Consider the following 16374-nt stretch of genomic DNA (forward strand, 5'->3'; position numbering starts at 1 on the left):
CTAATGGTAAGCCTGAAATATCATGCTATGTTGTGTTTAACCCTTGGCAAATTGGTAAATTCTAAGCAGAAGTTTTAGTTAGAGGTTTTTAATGCATGGTGAAGTCCAAGACAGTAGAATGAACCTTTCAACTACACTTATTTAGAAAATGAAAATAAATATGTGATAATTAGTGTAGACAATGCAAAAACATTTAATTTCGGTCTTGGGGTGCACTGGCTTGAATAACACTAGCTGCTACAATAAATAAACTCAAAATATTTAATAATTCAAATATCTTAAAGTTTATTTCTTATTCATATACTAGTTCAAGATGGGAGATCCTAGATTTGGGGTCGCTTTGTTCCATATGGTTTCAGGGGCTCCAAGCTCTTTCTACCTTGTTGCTCTGCCATCTCTTAGGGTCACATGTTTTGATTTTATTCTGCCTCTGGAAAATGAAGAAGAGCATGAGGAGGGCTTCTTAAATTCACTTCTTTTAAAGCCTTGACTCAGAAATGGCACTTACAAGTCCATTCACATTCATTTGGCTAAAACTCATTCACATGCCTCTACCCAGCTGCAAATGAGGCTGGGAAGTATAAAAGATTTGGCAGTGACATTATAACATGAGAACAAATAGAGCTATAGTTTGGAGCAGAATTCCAAATTTGCATAAATTTTAAAGAAAAAAAAAAAAACAGAGACACAAATTTGAGTTTGTGGAGAGCTGACTTGATCTACATTTCCCAGACCTTCTGTGATTGTGTTCAGTTTTTAGAGAATCTTCACTGGGAAATTCTAAGAATTACTGCTTTACAAGATTGAATCAATTAATAAATGCATTTGGTACCAACTATATCCATAATCACTGAAGTAGTACTGTTCAAAAAACTTTATAAGATGGGAATTAGTATTCCATTTTACTAGAAATAAGAGACAGAGTGTTTTAGAAAACTTTTAAAGTTCTTCTGACTTCAAAATAACTCTTTTAACCATACTACATTTCTATATAAATATTATATATATAGATACACACACACACACACAGACACACAAGTATATATAGGAACAAGGAAGGTCCAGTGTCAAGATTCACTCAATGTTTTATCATCTAGGTTTTCTCAAGAAACTGCTATATTTTTTCTTTTAGTAAAAGTGTCCTTAGGGTAAAAATAAATATATCCTTTTTTTCCTATTTAAAAATTCTATTCTCACTTGCTTTGACCACACATCTTTAATCTGCACATAAAGACCTTTGCCTAATTTTTCAATTAGAAACTTTTTTTTCAGTATGTAATATGTGTCAATCATGTAGTGTGCTAGACATTAAGAATACCAATAGCAAAAATATCCTGCTCCTGTTTTCAAGCAAATGGGAGAGAGAGATAGAAAGGGAGAGAGAGAGAGAGAGAGAGAGAGAGAGAGAGAGAGGAGGCAGAGAAGGAGACAGAGCGGGACAGAGAGGAACAAGCAGTGCTGATGCACAATGTCTTAAGCGTGGAGATGGAAATAGGATAGGAATTTAAATTGAGTAGTGAGGGTGTGAGTCATATAGAAAGGCACATAACTCCAATTCTGGGGCCAGAGAAGACTTGTGGGAAGAGGTAGCACCTGCTGTGGAGGTGAGTAAAGCAGGTAGGAATTATTAAAGGTACATGGCAAGAGAAGAGCATGTCCCAGGAAAAGTGAGCAGCAAATGGACAATCTCACAGTGAGAGAGAATATTACCTACTTAAGAAACTGGAAAGGGTAAATAGGTTGAGTGTAGAGTGAGGAGGAATCTAGTGAAAACTGAGACTAAGAGGTAGCCCAGTCTCGGGGTATTCTGCTATTAATGATAATTTACTAACCTGCCCTAGGGCCTCACCTGGTCTGACTGCTTCAGCATCTCTGGGTTTGCCCTCGCCCCCTGTCCTCCATCATCTCTGTATGAATTTATATGCCTTCACAACGACATTGTTTGGTTTACAGTGAAAGTTCCAAGTGTCCAGGTGGCATTTCTCTACCTCCTATTCTGTGATGTTCGGTTCAGTTCAGTCTCCTAGTTCTGGGTCATTCTACTTTGAGATGTGGGTAAATTTGAGAGCAGAAACTGTCACCAAAGAATAGAAATGGGATCTCAATAGACTAGATCCACTGTACAGTTTCTGCTATAAAGCAAGTAGCACAAACTGAATAACATTCAAAAAGGAAAAGTAATCTTTCTTCCCCTGACACATCGTGGCAGACCTGAGCTCTGGGAAACCATGTTCATACACTGGCCTGGCCTGGAAGTGTTTTTGATCTAGTAGTGAGAACAGTCCTGTAAACATACAATGTGAGAGGAGGTGAGCTCAGGGTCTCTCTCCTCTGCCATCTTGACTAATCTACAAGAATTAAAACAAACAAACAAACAAAAAACCCACATAATGTAAGTGCATTGGTTTTGCACAGATGGAATCAAAATGTTAGAGAGCATAGAGGAGGGGAACCTCACCTAAGAGCATGCAGGTGCATTAGAGAACGTACAAGTCAGGACTAGAGTAGGAAATGACCCTGGAGTAAATGTTACTAGGATGTTAATTAAGCCTTTGCATTTCCTCTACTGTGAACTTATTATTCTTGCTCTTTATTTGCTTTTCTAACAGAGTCTTCGTTTTTAAGACTAAACCCCAGTTTATTGTTGGCTTCATAAATTTATTTTTAATGATTTTGACCTGGGCAATACTTTAACTTTTATTCTAAATTTTTAAAGTTCTATTTCTAAAGTAATTAAGTCAAAGATCTACCTGGAAGATATTTGGGTGATGATGTGTGGTGATGATCTAATTTTTTCCTCCAGACTCTGAGCTAAAAGCACCAAGACCACATAATGAATAATCCATTCCTTCCTTACTCTTTGAAATGCATTTTTTATAGCTTATTAAATTCTTACATAAATTTATTAAGGTTTGATTCTGAGGTGCCCTGTTCAAAATACACACTGTCTATCATTCAATTTCTACCACTTTATTTTAATATTACATGGTATTCACATTGTTGCATTGCTCTCATTTTTTCAATGTTTATCTAGTTATTTTCCTAATGAGATTAAAACAAACAAACTCAGAGCAACTTAATTGGAACTTGAATGTTTTATTTATAAAGAAGATAACATAAACTTTCTTACTTTTTAAAGACTATTATTAAGTATCCTGCACTTATTTTTCTTTAGAGAAATGCTATTTTTCAAGGATTTCATTTTTATAAAACTTTTTTTCTCTTCCCTATATCCTAAGATTTCTATATCTTTATTAAATGCAACTTTTAAATACGAAGCTATTTGACTGCTAAACTGTTATTTTATTTCACTTTCATTACCAGGTTGAGGTATTTTAGTAGTAAATACTATTAAAAATAAAAGAAGTATTAAAAGGATAATTTAATTAAATTGATTAAAGAATATACTACTTTTCAAACTTAAAATATCTTATCCATCTAAGATCTGTAAAGGACCTGGATTTTATCTACCCAATAACCTAATGTAAAAGAAGAGGGTATAGTGATAGAGATTTTCCAGAGATTCCCATGCTGTCTAGTTGCAGAATCGATGCTAAGCTCAAGCCGCTTCAATACTAATCTTGTTTATTAGACCCCTGGAACACAACACAGTGTTACGAGTATGTGTGTTGAAGTCAGACAATCTATATCAAAAATCTCTTGCTGCCATTTACTGAGATGTGTTTAGCTTTTTGTAACCTGGGGATAAAATGATGCTTGTGCGGAATAAATGGGATCATGCATACACAGTACTTGTATGCTTCATGTATGGAAGCATTCAATAAATATTTACTGTTATTAATAATAATATAAAAATTATGGCTTTCAGTTATTGGGAAAGTATACTTTACTTTCTTGCTAAGATGAGTTTTAATGTCTGTGGATACTTAAGATTTGGGGGGCCTGTGTGATGGAGCGTTATTAGTCCCTGGTACAGGGTTATTTTCGAAATTCAGCTTAATACATTACTTGTGGTGATTCTGTTTTAAAAGCGAATACCTTCTGTGGTAGGTGTTGTCCTTAAAATTTCAAATATGATAGAATTCACAATGGAGGTTAGGTAAAGCATATGCTTGTGAATTTCCTGACGTGTGGTGGTGTTGGGGGGATATCGGGAATAGGAAGTAGAGTGGCTTCTGACTTCTTTTGTCAGGAAGAAGTGTGGACTGGTTGTCCCTTGAAAGAGAGAGCACTTTCAGGATAATCACAGCACATTTTTAGAAAGTATATAATACAAGCTTACCATGTTGGAATCTAGGATCAGGATTTTCTCGTACGCTCCAGAAAACATAATCTACAGGACAATTCTGATGAGTGAATGAACTGGGAGATTTTCTTAAAAGGCGTGTGTTGTTATGGTGATTTATAATGTCTCCTCTGAACAAAAACATGTGGGATATGACGGACTCCTTCAATATGACCAAAGAGAAGGTAGGGCCAAGTCTATGTTACCCTAAAAGGGGAAAGGTTGCAGAAAAAATGAATTTCACAGATGATGAATGAGTACTATTTGTGATACTAAGTGACAAATTTGATTTACTTTGATCCTCAAAATAAATGTAACAAATATTATTCTTTTCCATCCCCATGATTCTAATCATTAGGGTCATTACATTTTTGGATATAAATGAGTTGGTTGGATGTGATGAATGCAACCCTGATTGGAATATTGTTATCATGACCAAGCTGTTCTGCCTGCCCCACACTTTTTCATTTTAGTCCATCTTGTTCACCATAACCAGCTTTATCTTTCTATGGTTGCCTACAATTCCTCCCCTTCCAAACCTTTCATGGCTCCTCTATGAAGACACAAATGATAAACACTGGCATTATCTCCTTCTCTTCTCTCAGGTGTGCCCCTTTCTTCTTGGTATCTTCTGCAAATTACTCAAGGCTGATCATGCCCTTCCTCTTCACAGCTGGAAATGACTCCATCCATTTCTATCTTCTCCTGGTCCTACTTTTTGTCGCTAATGTTGTAGGTTGCTCCTTAGATACTAGTGACAATTTAGTCACTTACCATATAATTTTGCACTGTTACTTAACCTCTTGGGGCTTTAGTTGCCTTATCTATGAAGCAAAGAAATTGGATTAGAGTCAGATTAATTTGGGGAACTGTATGGTCTTGACTATTCAACTCTGTCATTTGTAGATATGGATAATATGTAGAAGAATGAGCTTGGCTGTTCCATAACTGAGTCACTTTGCTGTACATCTGAAATCAACACAGCATTGTAAATCAACTATACTTCAATTTAAAAAAATAACTAAAAAACAAACAAACAGGCTGTGGGCGTGATTTCGCCTGTGAGTCATATACTCTAACCCCTGAAGTCTCCATTCAGTGGTAAGATTTTATAAGGAAATAGAAAGCCATTTCTATTCCTAACATCAAATGGCTGAAGTTTTCCCTCATGGTGTGTCATCATTAGATATTACCCTAGTTCTTTGTCATTGATGATGATGGACAGTTCTGGTTCTGCAATCTCTCCCTAGTATATTTCACATGGTGTGGACATCTTAACACATATTCTGGGATACTTCTCCCAGTTTCACAGCAGATCATTCTGACCAGAGCATAAACTGGGTACAACCTTGTCATCAATTTCCTCCATAATCCTTTTTATAGGTCAAATTAAATGTGACAGTATACTCAGCAATCTTTTTGCTTCCTGAAATATTAAGAGAGGGTAGTGTAAGCAATATGTCAGCAGTTCAATAAACAGTGTTGTTTGGATGATTAATAAGTGAGGAGCACACAGTACACACAATCTTCTCTGACATTTTCATACAAAATAATTATCTTTCAGAAATCTCCATCTACTTCTCCAATCAATGATAAAGTTTGTAGCTCCCTGGCAGAATGCTTCAATAAAAGTACCCAGTCTTAGATTCAGTGCACCCTGGCTTAATGTACATTTCGTTTCAGTAGAAAGTGAAGGGGAATGGGTAAGACCCTTATTTTATTTTGCTTTCCCATGCTGTCTATTTTCATTCATCTCTGATCTAGCGTTAATTAGCACCTTGTGATGGCTCTCGTCATATTCAACACTGCCACGCTCACCAAGCCTGAGTATTTTTTTGAATAAAGTTACTAAGTGTCTCTGCTAGAACATTCATAAGACAAAAAAAGCCTGTGTATCTCTGCTTCATTATTACTGCAGTTATCTTTCAAATCTTTGTGTTAAAGGGACCTAATCATCTATCTGCTGTCTCACCTTTAGAAGTAAAGTCCTATATCCAGAGTAGTCATATCACTGTTATTGACTTGAAACTCATCTGGTGGTTTCTTTATACTTATATCCTATCTGACTTTCATTTCCTTAATAAGAAGGGTTGGAGTTTCATATCAGTCTCTCTTATGTATCTGTTCCCTGTTTTCCTCCAAAATTTCCTGTTCTAGTTGTCTGTACTGCATCAAGTTTCTTTACATGTCCACTGTTTAGAAACTTTGCTTTTTATCTGTCTGGATCTATATTCACTAATACGGAATTGGTCTGCCCAGAAAACATGAGTTTGAATTCCTCTTGTCAGTCTATTGGGTACATGCTGTGACCCCAGAAGTAACAGATCACCAGAAGCATTGCAACATTTTGATCTAGATGATTGGGCTACAGTGTAATATGCCTACCATCAATATAAAGTAATTTTTTTTCTTCTTGTAACTCTGAATTCTTAGCTGGAGGTGAGATCTGCTTTAAAGAAGCAAATATGATCCTGACATGTGAGTTAAAAATAATTGTTCTTGTCACAGAAGAATTCCTCACTCTGCAGAAAGTCTCTTTCACAATTATTTCTAATTATCAGCTTTCCTTGGTTCCTTCAGTGGTTTACCTGTCAGAAACCCTGAAAATCCATGAATTTAAAGGTTTATATGCAAAACTACTCTAAAGAAGATGAAGCAACTCTGTAATTAGTCTTGGCGATGATCAATCAACCTGGTCATCAGGAACACATCTCTCTACAGTGTGAAGTGTACCCCAAGATTTGCCACATTTGATGTACCTCCCTACTCATTCAACCTTGAAATCCTGCAGTTAACCTTGACTCCTTCTTCTTCCTTTCAGTCAAAATAAATTAGCCAATAAATTCCTCCCTTTTATCTCCAAAATAGCTCTCAAATCTGTGCCCTCCTTTTCATTCCCACTGCCCGTGTACTTGCTCAAAAAATATCTATGGAGGGTTTCCTGTGTGATAGTCACTATCCCAGATGTTGGAGACACAGCTGTTAAAAGAATCAACATTTGCTTGAGAGAACTTACATTCTTATTCAACATTTCATTATGTCTTGCTTTAATGAAAATATTCATCTCAATCTCCTCCCCCTTGGAATCTATCCCCATGCTAACACCAGAGTTGTCTCTGTGAAAAACTATCTGGATCATGTCACATCCCATATGTGGATGACTCTTTACCATCACTTTATAAATGCCAAGCTCGGTAGCCTTGAGTGCTCTCTACGGGCTGAGCCAAATCTCCTTTTCTAACTTTATTTCCAGCCACTCCCACCTCTGTTCTCCAGTCACACTGAACCAAGTGCTGCTCTAAGAATAGGCTGAGATGAGGTTTTCATGGCTCTCTTGTGACTTTGTGCTTACCGTACCTACAATTCTATACTCCCATTTCCACCTGAAGAATTTCTACTCCACTCTGTGAAGCCAGTTGTCTTTGCCCTCCACAGTTAATTTCCTCACCTGTAACTCATAGAAAAATTGTGAAACATGCTTTTATAAAGGTAGCAATTATAGAATTCAAATTATTTTTATACTTGTTTGTGTTTTTACTTCCCAACGTCATTCCCATTAGATTATCAGCTTCTTGAAGGTAGAAGATACATTTTCTTTGTACTAAAGAGTAGTTTGCTGAATAAAGGCAGAAACAAATGGGCAAAGTACACAAGAGATGCTGTACTTTCATTATTAAAAGGGATACTTATAGGAATATCAATGTTACTTTAAGAAAATTGTATATTCACTTTTCTCTTATTTACCATGTCTAATACGACCACATTGTATAAATTGACCTCAATGGCAAAATCAAACAAAACCAAGGAAGAGAAAAAAAAATATCATTTAAAGTCTTATACAAAGTACTTATTCAGTTCCAATTGTTTTACTATCTAGGCAGAGCTTAAAATAGGGTTTTAAGAGGTCTAGTATTGTTTAGCACTGTTGTCTGAAAAGAACAACATCCTTTTCAAAGGACCTTAGCCATACAAAATCTTACATCATTCTTTAAAGTTTACTTTGCAGAATTTAGGGTATCTCCAAGAAAAACTTTTAATATTATGCAAAAGAGTAGTGTTTCCAGAACTACCTAAAAATGAGCATATAAGAATAATCCAGAAGGAAGAGCTTAGGTGATCATGTGCTTGAAGTGAGAGATGTAGCAATAGACTCAGTGTAGGAACCATCGCTCCTCAGGCATCATCAGGTAATATGGCAATGAGCTGCGAGCTGCCTGGAGTTTTCCAATACCAGCATTTCCCCAGGAGTCACTAAATTGTAAGGAAAAGGAGCATTAATGTGTCTTAACAAATAGTGTAAATGATTTAATTTAATGAGGTAGAAAAAATGAAAAGAATAGTATAAGTTCATAGGCAATTGAATCCCTCAAGGCAAGAACAGCTGCTCTTAAGGTCTCTCCAGCTGGTGAACCCATAGTACAGTAGTTTTATTTTTTTTAATTAATTAATTAATTTATTTTTGGCTGTGTTGGGTCTTCGTTGCTGTGCATGGGCTTTCTCTAGTTGTGGCGAGCAGGGTCTACTCTTTGTTGCGGTGGCTTCTCTTTTGCAGAGCACAGGTTCTAGAGCACAGGCTCAGTAGTTGTGACACATGGGCTTAGTTGCTCTGCAGCATGTGGGATCTTCCTGGAACCAGGGATCAAACCCGTGTCCCCTGCATTGGCCGATGGATTCTTAACCACTGCGCCACCAGGGAGTCCCTGTACAGTTGTTTTAAGTGAACAAGTTTAAGGAAACAATCTCGGCAGAAGACGGCTAAGGTTCTGATTCATCTAAACAAATGTTTTTGAATAGTCCTAAATGAAGAGGTGTAATGGAAGGAAAGAAGTGTGTACATAGGCTTAGAGCAAGTATGACTGTAATGAAAATCCTCATGTCCTCAAAGACACCCACTGCCTGACAAGAAGATATTTGTGAAAATATATATGTATTTCTAAAATTTTCAACCTATTGGTACAATCAGTACCACAATTCAGGAAAGTATATATATGGGAAAAATGCCCTTCTTAGGTCAAAAATAGAGAGACTCTCTCTGTAAATGAATAATAGTAGTCTTCTTGTTTTGTACTAGTTAACATTTATCTTTGTTTGGATAAAGGTTTTAATTACATAAATTCACTCTTAAACAAATGAAAAATTACCTGTGGTCAAGTGATTTTTCCCAGTTGTTCAGAACCTGGGGTATTTAGAAAATAACCCACTCACCTATTTTTCTACAACACCCCTTTGCGACTTTATGGGATATTTGATTACCATCTGAGGAACAGTCTACTGAACATAGAGGAAACAAAAGATAGCTGAAGGTCACAGTGCAAACATTAGACCCTCTGATGGATGAAACTTGCTTGTCATTTGACACAGAGGTTGTAACATAGGGGAACTGAACATTAGCTTCTGTGATGAGCTGTGGTATTTTCTTTCCAACTGAATTTTGCATAAAGGTCCACATCCTTTGTTTATAATTTTTTTCACAAGCATCCAAGCCCCTGAAACTATCAGCTTCAGCAGACTTATTTTCCTTTTCCTCCCTCACCTTTATTTGAAGCCTTGATTAACTTTTTCTGTCCATTTTGAGAATGTTTATAATAATTTTAATGCTGGCATTCTCCCTGGGTTAAAAATGGTGCTCAAAATAATGCATCTTAAGGTTATAATAAACAACAGTACTTCCTGAAAAGAAATTTATAGCAACTTCAAAGAGTTGATAGATTTGCAAGATAATAATGCTATTATATCATTAAAAAATATTATTTAGATAATCATAACAAAATGTATAGGAACATATGAAAAATATGGCCATTTGAACAAAAGTGATAGTTTGTATTTCCTAGATATCTCCAAAATAAAGTAGTTTAGTCCACTTTTAACTTATTTGATAATACTACAATAAGAAAAATTACACAACTACATTCTGAAGTGCCTCTCCTCCTTTGTGAGGAAATGTTTCCTTAGAATTACAATTGATCCTTGAACAATGCTGGGGTTAGGGCCACTGACCCACACATTTGGAATCCTGCATGTAACTTTTTTACTTTTTTAACACCATAGTCCTCATCCACGGATTCAGCCAACTGCAGACTCTATAGTACTGTAATATGTATTTAGTTAAAGAAACCCCTGTATAAGTGGACCCACACAGTTCAAACCCATATTGTTCAAGGGTCCACTGTAGTTAATCTTTGATCTGCTGTTAATGGAATTATGTGTAGTCATCATTTTGGTAAATCTTCACCCTATATGCAGTTGTGGATCTTCATGCCCCAAAACAATGTCTCAATATTTCTGAGAGTGCCTAGTAGTACCTAAAATGGACTTAATAATAAATGCAATACTTACTTCATAGTGTATTTTGCCTGTATGTCTTCCAATTCCCTCTGTTATACTACTTTGTCTTCCCATGCACCATTCTCAATGCAGTGGAGCCCAGGAAGTTAGAAATATCTTCCAAAGTGGGAAAGAAACCTTTATCCACTTTTGGTATTACCCTCTATTTTATTATCATTAAAGTGTTTTATGGAATATACAGTTTTTAGTGAAATAGCTCTATCAGATTTTAATAACAAGTCTGACTTGCTTCTCCCCCAACTCCAAACTTAGCTGAGTTCAGTGTGGAGCTAAGTTTGGATGTATCTGAGTGGCTGGGAACAAATCATACTCTCAATGGCTCTTCCTCGCTTTTGATGAGGGCTTAATTACTGGATTGAGCTTGTCATGTCTGAATACCTCTTTCTTGATTAGGAGTTTTTTCTTATGAGGCTCCTTAGTGCCTCAAGCAAGACGGATCTCAACTTCTCACCATGTCTGGTGGGATCTCAGATATGGGGATCCTCTCCTGCCTGTATTGTTTTGGAGTCATACAATTCCTTAAATTTTTCTGATTTAGTCTTGTATTGATATTTTGTATTTCATGTAAATAGCTAAAGTAACTAGTGTTCAGACTGCCTGAAAGGAAGTTTGCTTGAGTGGTACAGGCTTCCTGAAATTGTCATAAAAGTCATGAGTAAAAAATGAGCAACTCAAGGTTTCAGATATGGTCACTGCTTGAAGTACATAATGACCTTAGAAGATTTGGGGGCACATAGTATGACTGGTAAATTTTTTCAATGGTGATAGCTTTTTTAGAAAAGTTACAAGGAGGTAGGTACAATTACAAAACTGCAAAATGATTTTGAAAACTGAACCAGTTTAAACTTACATGGTAAAGCGGCTAGAATATTTGAAACCCTAAAGTGTTTCAGTCCACTGCTCTGTGCATAGATAACTAAAAAAGACATGGCAATCCGTGCAATTACCAGTTCTAGTCTCCATCAGGAACAAACTAAAGAAAAATTGTTCTTTAGTGTTTTCCTATTTCCCAAATCACTTTTTTCTTCCCTCACTCTCGTACCAAAGGATCCAAATGCATTATTGCATACTCTCTTGAATGCCCCAAGATGCTTACAATAAACCTGTCATCTTTAAGCAATACTTCTATGCTGTGGTGCCATCATTCTATTTTATACCCTATGAAAAACAGCTTTCTGGCAAATGAATATGTTGAAATATTTGAACAACAAATTTGTACCTCTTCCAGAATGTTCTTTTATACAATCGCATACCACTCTGATGTTGAGATTTGGGGTATTAAGAATGAATTGAAGTGGGCAGGATTATTTTCTCATAATCCACCAAAGTGCATGAAAGTGGTGGTCAATATACTTTCTCCACATAAAACTGATGTCACTCAGGACACACTGCAGTTGGGGACTGTATATTTACAAGAGAGGCAATATGGCATGTTAAGAACATGAAATTTGGAATGCTGGCTCAACAACATTCTGTGATCTTGGACAGGTCTTGATATTTCATTAGTAAATAGAACATGTTAGTAACATCTGTGTCACTGGGTTTAGTCAAGAGAAAAGAAATGAGGTATTGTAGGCCTGTATATTTTATGAACTGTTACCTGCTACACTGAGAATGGCTCAGTACTGAGAATATAGTATTTGATTTCCATATGTACATGTATATATAGAAATGCCACATTAGGCATACAGCCATTTTCTAGAATAATATATGCATATGAATATTTTTACATAAATGCTCTTTTCTATAACAGTTATCTTAATTTACATTATGTTTTTTATCGGTAGTTTTGGAGATTTTTGGCAGAGTTTCAGACGGTGAGATATGAAGACGAGAGGCATCTTTAAGTACTTTAAAACCCCTGCATCCCTGCTGCCCTAAGACTTATATCCTTTGGTCAAAGAGTTTGATTTCAAGCCATTTGGACATAGATGAGTATATTCTGAAGAAGTCAATGAAGTTTTGGTTAAAACGAAAATGATACATGCACATTTCTGTAGGCAATGATGACAGTTCCATAATAAAACACAGTGAGGCAAAGAGAAAAGAAAAGATATAATTCTGATAATAAGTTGAATTTTATCAAGATGTAACTCAAACATTTTAAACCATGTTTTTTATTGTTATTTTTAGATGGGGCACACTGAGAGGAGCAAAGGGGCGGAAAGAAAAATTTTGGGTATGTAATGCTTTTCAATTAAATTTCTACTGTGAAGTGAGTATTTTAGAATCATCTGTGTCTGTATTCCCAGCTTTGTATTATTTAGTCATATCCTAAGTCACTGTAATATAATTTGTAATACTGGTATTTTCTCCAACAGAAAATCCATTATAATCATTTATATTATAGTAACATTTTACAACTCCTCTTATCTCAAATTGTAACAGATGAATCAGTATTATTTTTCAAAATTAGAATCAACAGAATAACTTTTGTTCTATTATCACCTATATTAAAATTAAAGAAATGATTAGAGTTCTCACATATGTGTCAATCAACTTTGTATTCTTATATTATTTTTGCTATGGGTGATGCTTTTGTAATGTTAGTATCAAATACACACACACACACACACACACACACACATATATAGACAGAGAGAGAGAGAGAGTTTTGTTTTTGTTTTTGCCAACTATAACATACACATGATTCTTTACTGAGAAAAAACTAATATCTAGTCTAAAAAAATAATAGAAGTTATATGTAAGAAAGTTTGAAGAAGATTGGAATATATTATCTCAAATATTCAGTTGATTACAATAAAGAAAATTATCCCAGGTCCTTATATTATATACCTTTTTTCCCCCAGAAATAAAGTTTAGGTAATGATATTCATCATAGAATTTGAACTTGAATGCATGCATTACAGGGCATATTATAACTTATAAAACACTAAATATTAGGGCATGTGCTCACTCAAGTGACTCTTGTTAATTAGATTTCTCCACAAGGCACTCACAAAAATCAATCACCCAAGTATGTGGTCACCACTCGTATTTGTCTTGTTGACATATGGAGGTGTTATGTTTTTGAGTAGAATGATGTTTCTTTGTATTTGAACTGAGCTTTCTTAAATATAATTTTCCTTATTAAAATAGCTTGAGATAGTCAATAAAATTAGTGTTCAATAGTTAACATTTATGATATGTGAAAGAGAATATATTATTTGAGCCTCCTGGAATATTTCTGAATGCAGAATAATGTGATTAGTTAAGGGTGGGGAGATGGCAGGGTGAAATCATCTACAGCATTGCCAAATCCAGGGTAGGAGAAGCCTGAAAAGAGCCTGAAACACACACATGGTAGGTACAGCCCTGAAATATTTGAAACCAGGTGCAATTAAGTTTAACCAAAACTTTTCTCTAGCCCTGATCCTACTCAGTTCTTTACTAAATTGAGGGGAATAGTCCCTTACCATATCTCTCTAGGAGAAGAAAAGGCTAATCTTCTTTGGAAAATAATCTCAGTGTCAATCTCTATGTAGTCCGCCCTCCATATCTGAGGGTTCTGCATCCACAGATTCAACCAACTGTGGATCAAAAATATTTTTAAAATTCCAGAAAGTTCCAAAAGGCAAAACTTGTATTTGCTGTACACAGGCAACTATTTACATATCGCTTACATTGCATTTACAACTACTTACATAACATTTACATTGCATTAGGTATTATAAGTAACCCGGAGATGGTTTAAAGCATACGAGAGGATGTGTGTAGGTTACATACAAATATTATGCCATTTTAAATAAGGGACTTGTCAACTAAAAACATTGCACAATGTGAGGGTTGTGAGTTAAGTTTTATTTGGGGCAAAATAGGGACTATAGCTCAGGAGACAGCATCTCAGATAGCTCTGAAGAACTGCTCAGAAGAGACAGGGAAGAGGTCTGTATATATATGATTTTAGTGACAAGGGAATACATGTAATCAAGCACACATTTTTGCAGAAGTTTGCTGCTAGTTTCATGAAGGTTAGTGCTAGTCACAAGGAGCAGATGTCTCCGTTCAGGATTTTAGTGCTTTTCTATATATGAGAAGATGCAAGAATTTGGACTCATAAAATCTTCTTCTGAAAATATCTAATTATCTGAAGGCCTGTTCTGCCAGTTTTTCCCCAGAGCACAGTGTGCCTCATTCCTGATCTACGCCCTGAGCTCCTTTCAGGTGTGTTGAAGCTCAGAGACTGAAGTGGCTAATGACTTTATCCTTGTAGAGGAAGATGTCAGATGCCAGTTTTTAGTTGGCAGATTTGAGCATCTGTGGATTTTGGTGCAGTGAGAAAGGGGTCCCCTGGAACCAATCCCCCACCGATACCAAGGGACAACTGTAATTATTATGGCAAAGTATCCAGCATGCATTTAAAAATTTTGAGATGTGTAGCAGAAAAATGTGACCAATAACCAAGGGAAAAAACTATCAATAGAAGAAATAGATGTAATAACCATTGTAAAAAAAATTTTTAAATATGGATGAAAAGATAGAGAATTTCAACAAATGATTTCAATACACAAAAAGAAAAGAATTATTGTAGGTGTGAGTGCAATGTCTGAAATTAAGAACTCAACGTATGGGTTAAATAGCAGGCAGACTTAGATATCTTAAATAAATGCAATAAAATATATCCAACTTGCAGTACACAGAGGAAAATATAATGAAAAATCCAGAACACTGGGAAGAGACGGGTGAGACACAATCAAATGTTTTAACATACATGTAACTGCATTCTCAGAAGGATGAGAGAGAGAATGAAGTGGAACAAATATGTGAAGAACTGACGACCAAAAGTTTTCCAAAATAGAAAGACACCAACCTAAATTCGGAAGCCCAATAAACTCTAAGTAAGAGAAACTAGAATTTTATATCCAATGACAACTTTCTTCAGAGAAGGCAAATCAGAAACATTTTCATTCAAACAAAAGCTAAGATAACACAGCATCAGAAATATAAAGCAAAAGTTACAGAAGAAAAGAGAAAGACAAATCCACAATTTTGTTGTATATTTCAACACATCCCACTTATTACTTCACAGAGTAAGCAGCTAAAATATAGGTAAAGATATAGAAGGTTAAAAAAAACTATTAGCTAGCTTTATGTAATTAAAATTCATAGAATACTAGATACAACTATTAATGAATATACATTCTTTTAGTGCATATGGAATAGTTGCCAAAGTTGACTATATGCTGGGTCATAAGGTAAGTTCAACAAACTGAAAGGATTGAAATTTTACAGAATATGTTATGTCAAAACTTGTGTTACTTAGCTAAAGCAGTACTTAATGTAATAGAAGATGCATGTATTTGAAAAAAAGAAAGGTTAAAACCAATGCATATATTAAAAAAGGAAAAGTTGAAAATAGTAATCCAGTAAGCTAGATAAAGAACTCAGACCTCCAAAAAATAGAATGAAGGGAATGAAAAGGAGAAGGGCAGAAATCAATGAAAAAAAGTGGACATACAATAGAGAATATCAAGAGGGCAAAGATATGACTCTTTGAAAAGATTAAATTCCTAGGAAGGATCATAAAGAAACCAAGAGAGAAAAAAAATTAACATAGAAATGAAAAACGAGGACTTTTTTCAGTTTCAATAGATATTAAGTAGGTAATATAAGATGCTATGCAAGCATTATGCCAATATATTTGAAAATATAGATGAAATGAATAAACTCCTTGGAAAGCAAAGCATCAAAACTCACACAAGGTGAAAACAGAAAAGTCTAGTTATAATACTATTTGAAAAGCTGATTCTGTATTAAAAAGAAACTCTTACAGGAAACACCAG

General features: G+C 35.3%; 1 protein-coding gene across 1 annotated transcript in view; it reads left to right on the forward strand.

Moving 5' to 3' along the window:
* The window catches only part of TINAG (tubulointerstitial nephritis antigen), a gene marked incomplete at both ends in the record, with an annotated part of 93923 nt that overhangs the window by 65623 nt on the left and 11926 nt on the right, over nt 1–16374 (forward strand). The window contains one exon of the mRNA XM_082664424.1: nt 12725–12770. Within this exon, the coding sequence (XP_082520550.1) occupies nt 12725–12770 (46 nt within the window). The remainder of the gene's footprint in view (nt 1–12724; nt 12771–16374) is intronic.

The sequence above is a fragment of the Grampus griseus genome, assembly GCF_964374135.1.
Source record: "Grampus griseus genome assembly, chromosome: 10".
In the NCBI taxonomy this organism is placed as follows: domain Eukaryota; kingdom Metazoa; phylum Chordata; class Mammalia; order Artiodactyla; family Delphinidae; genus Grampus; species Grampus griseus.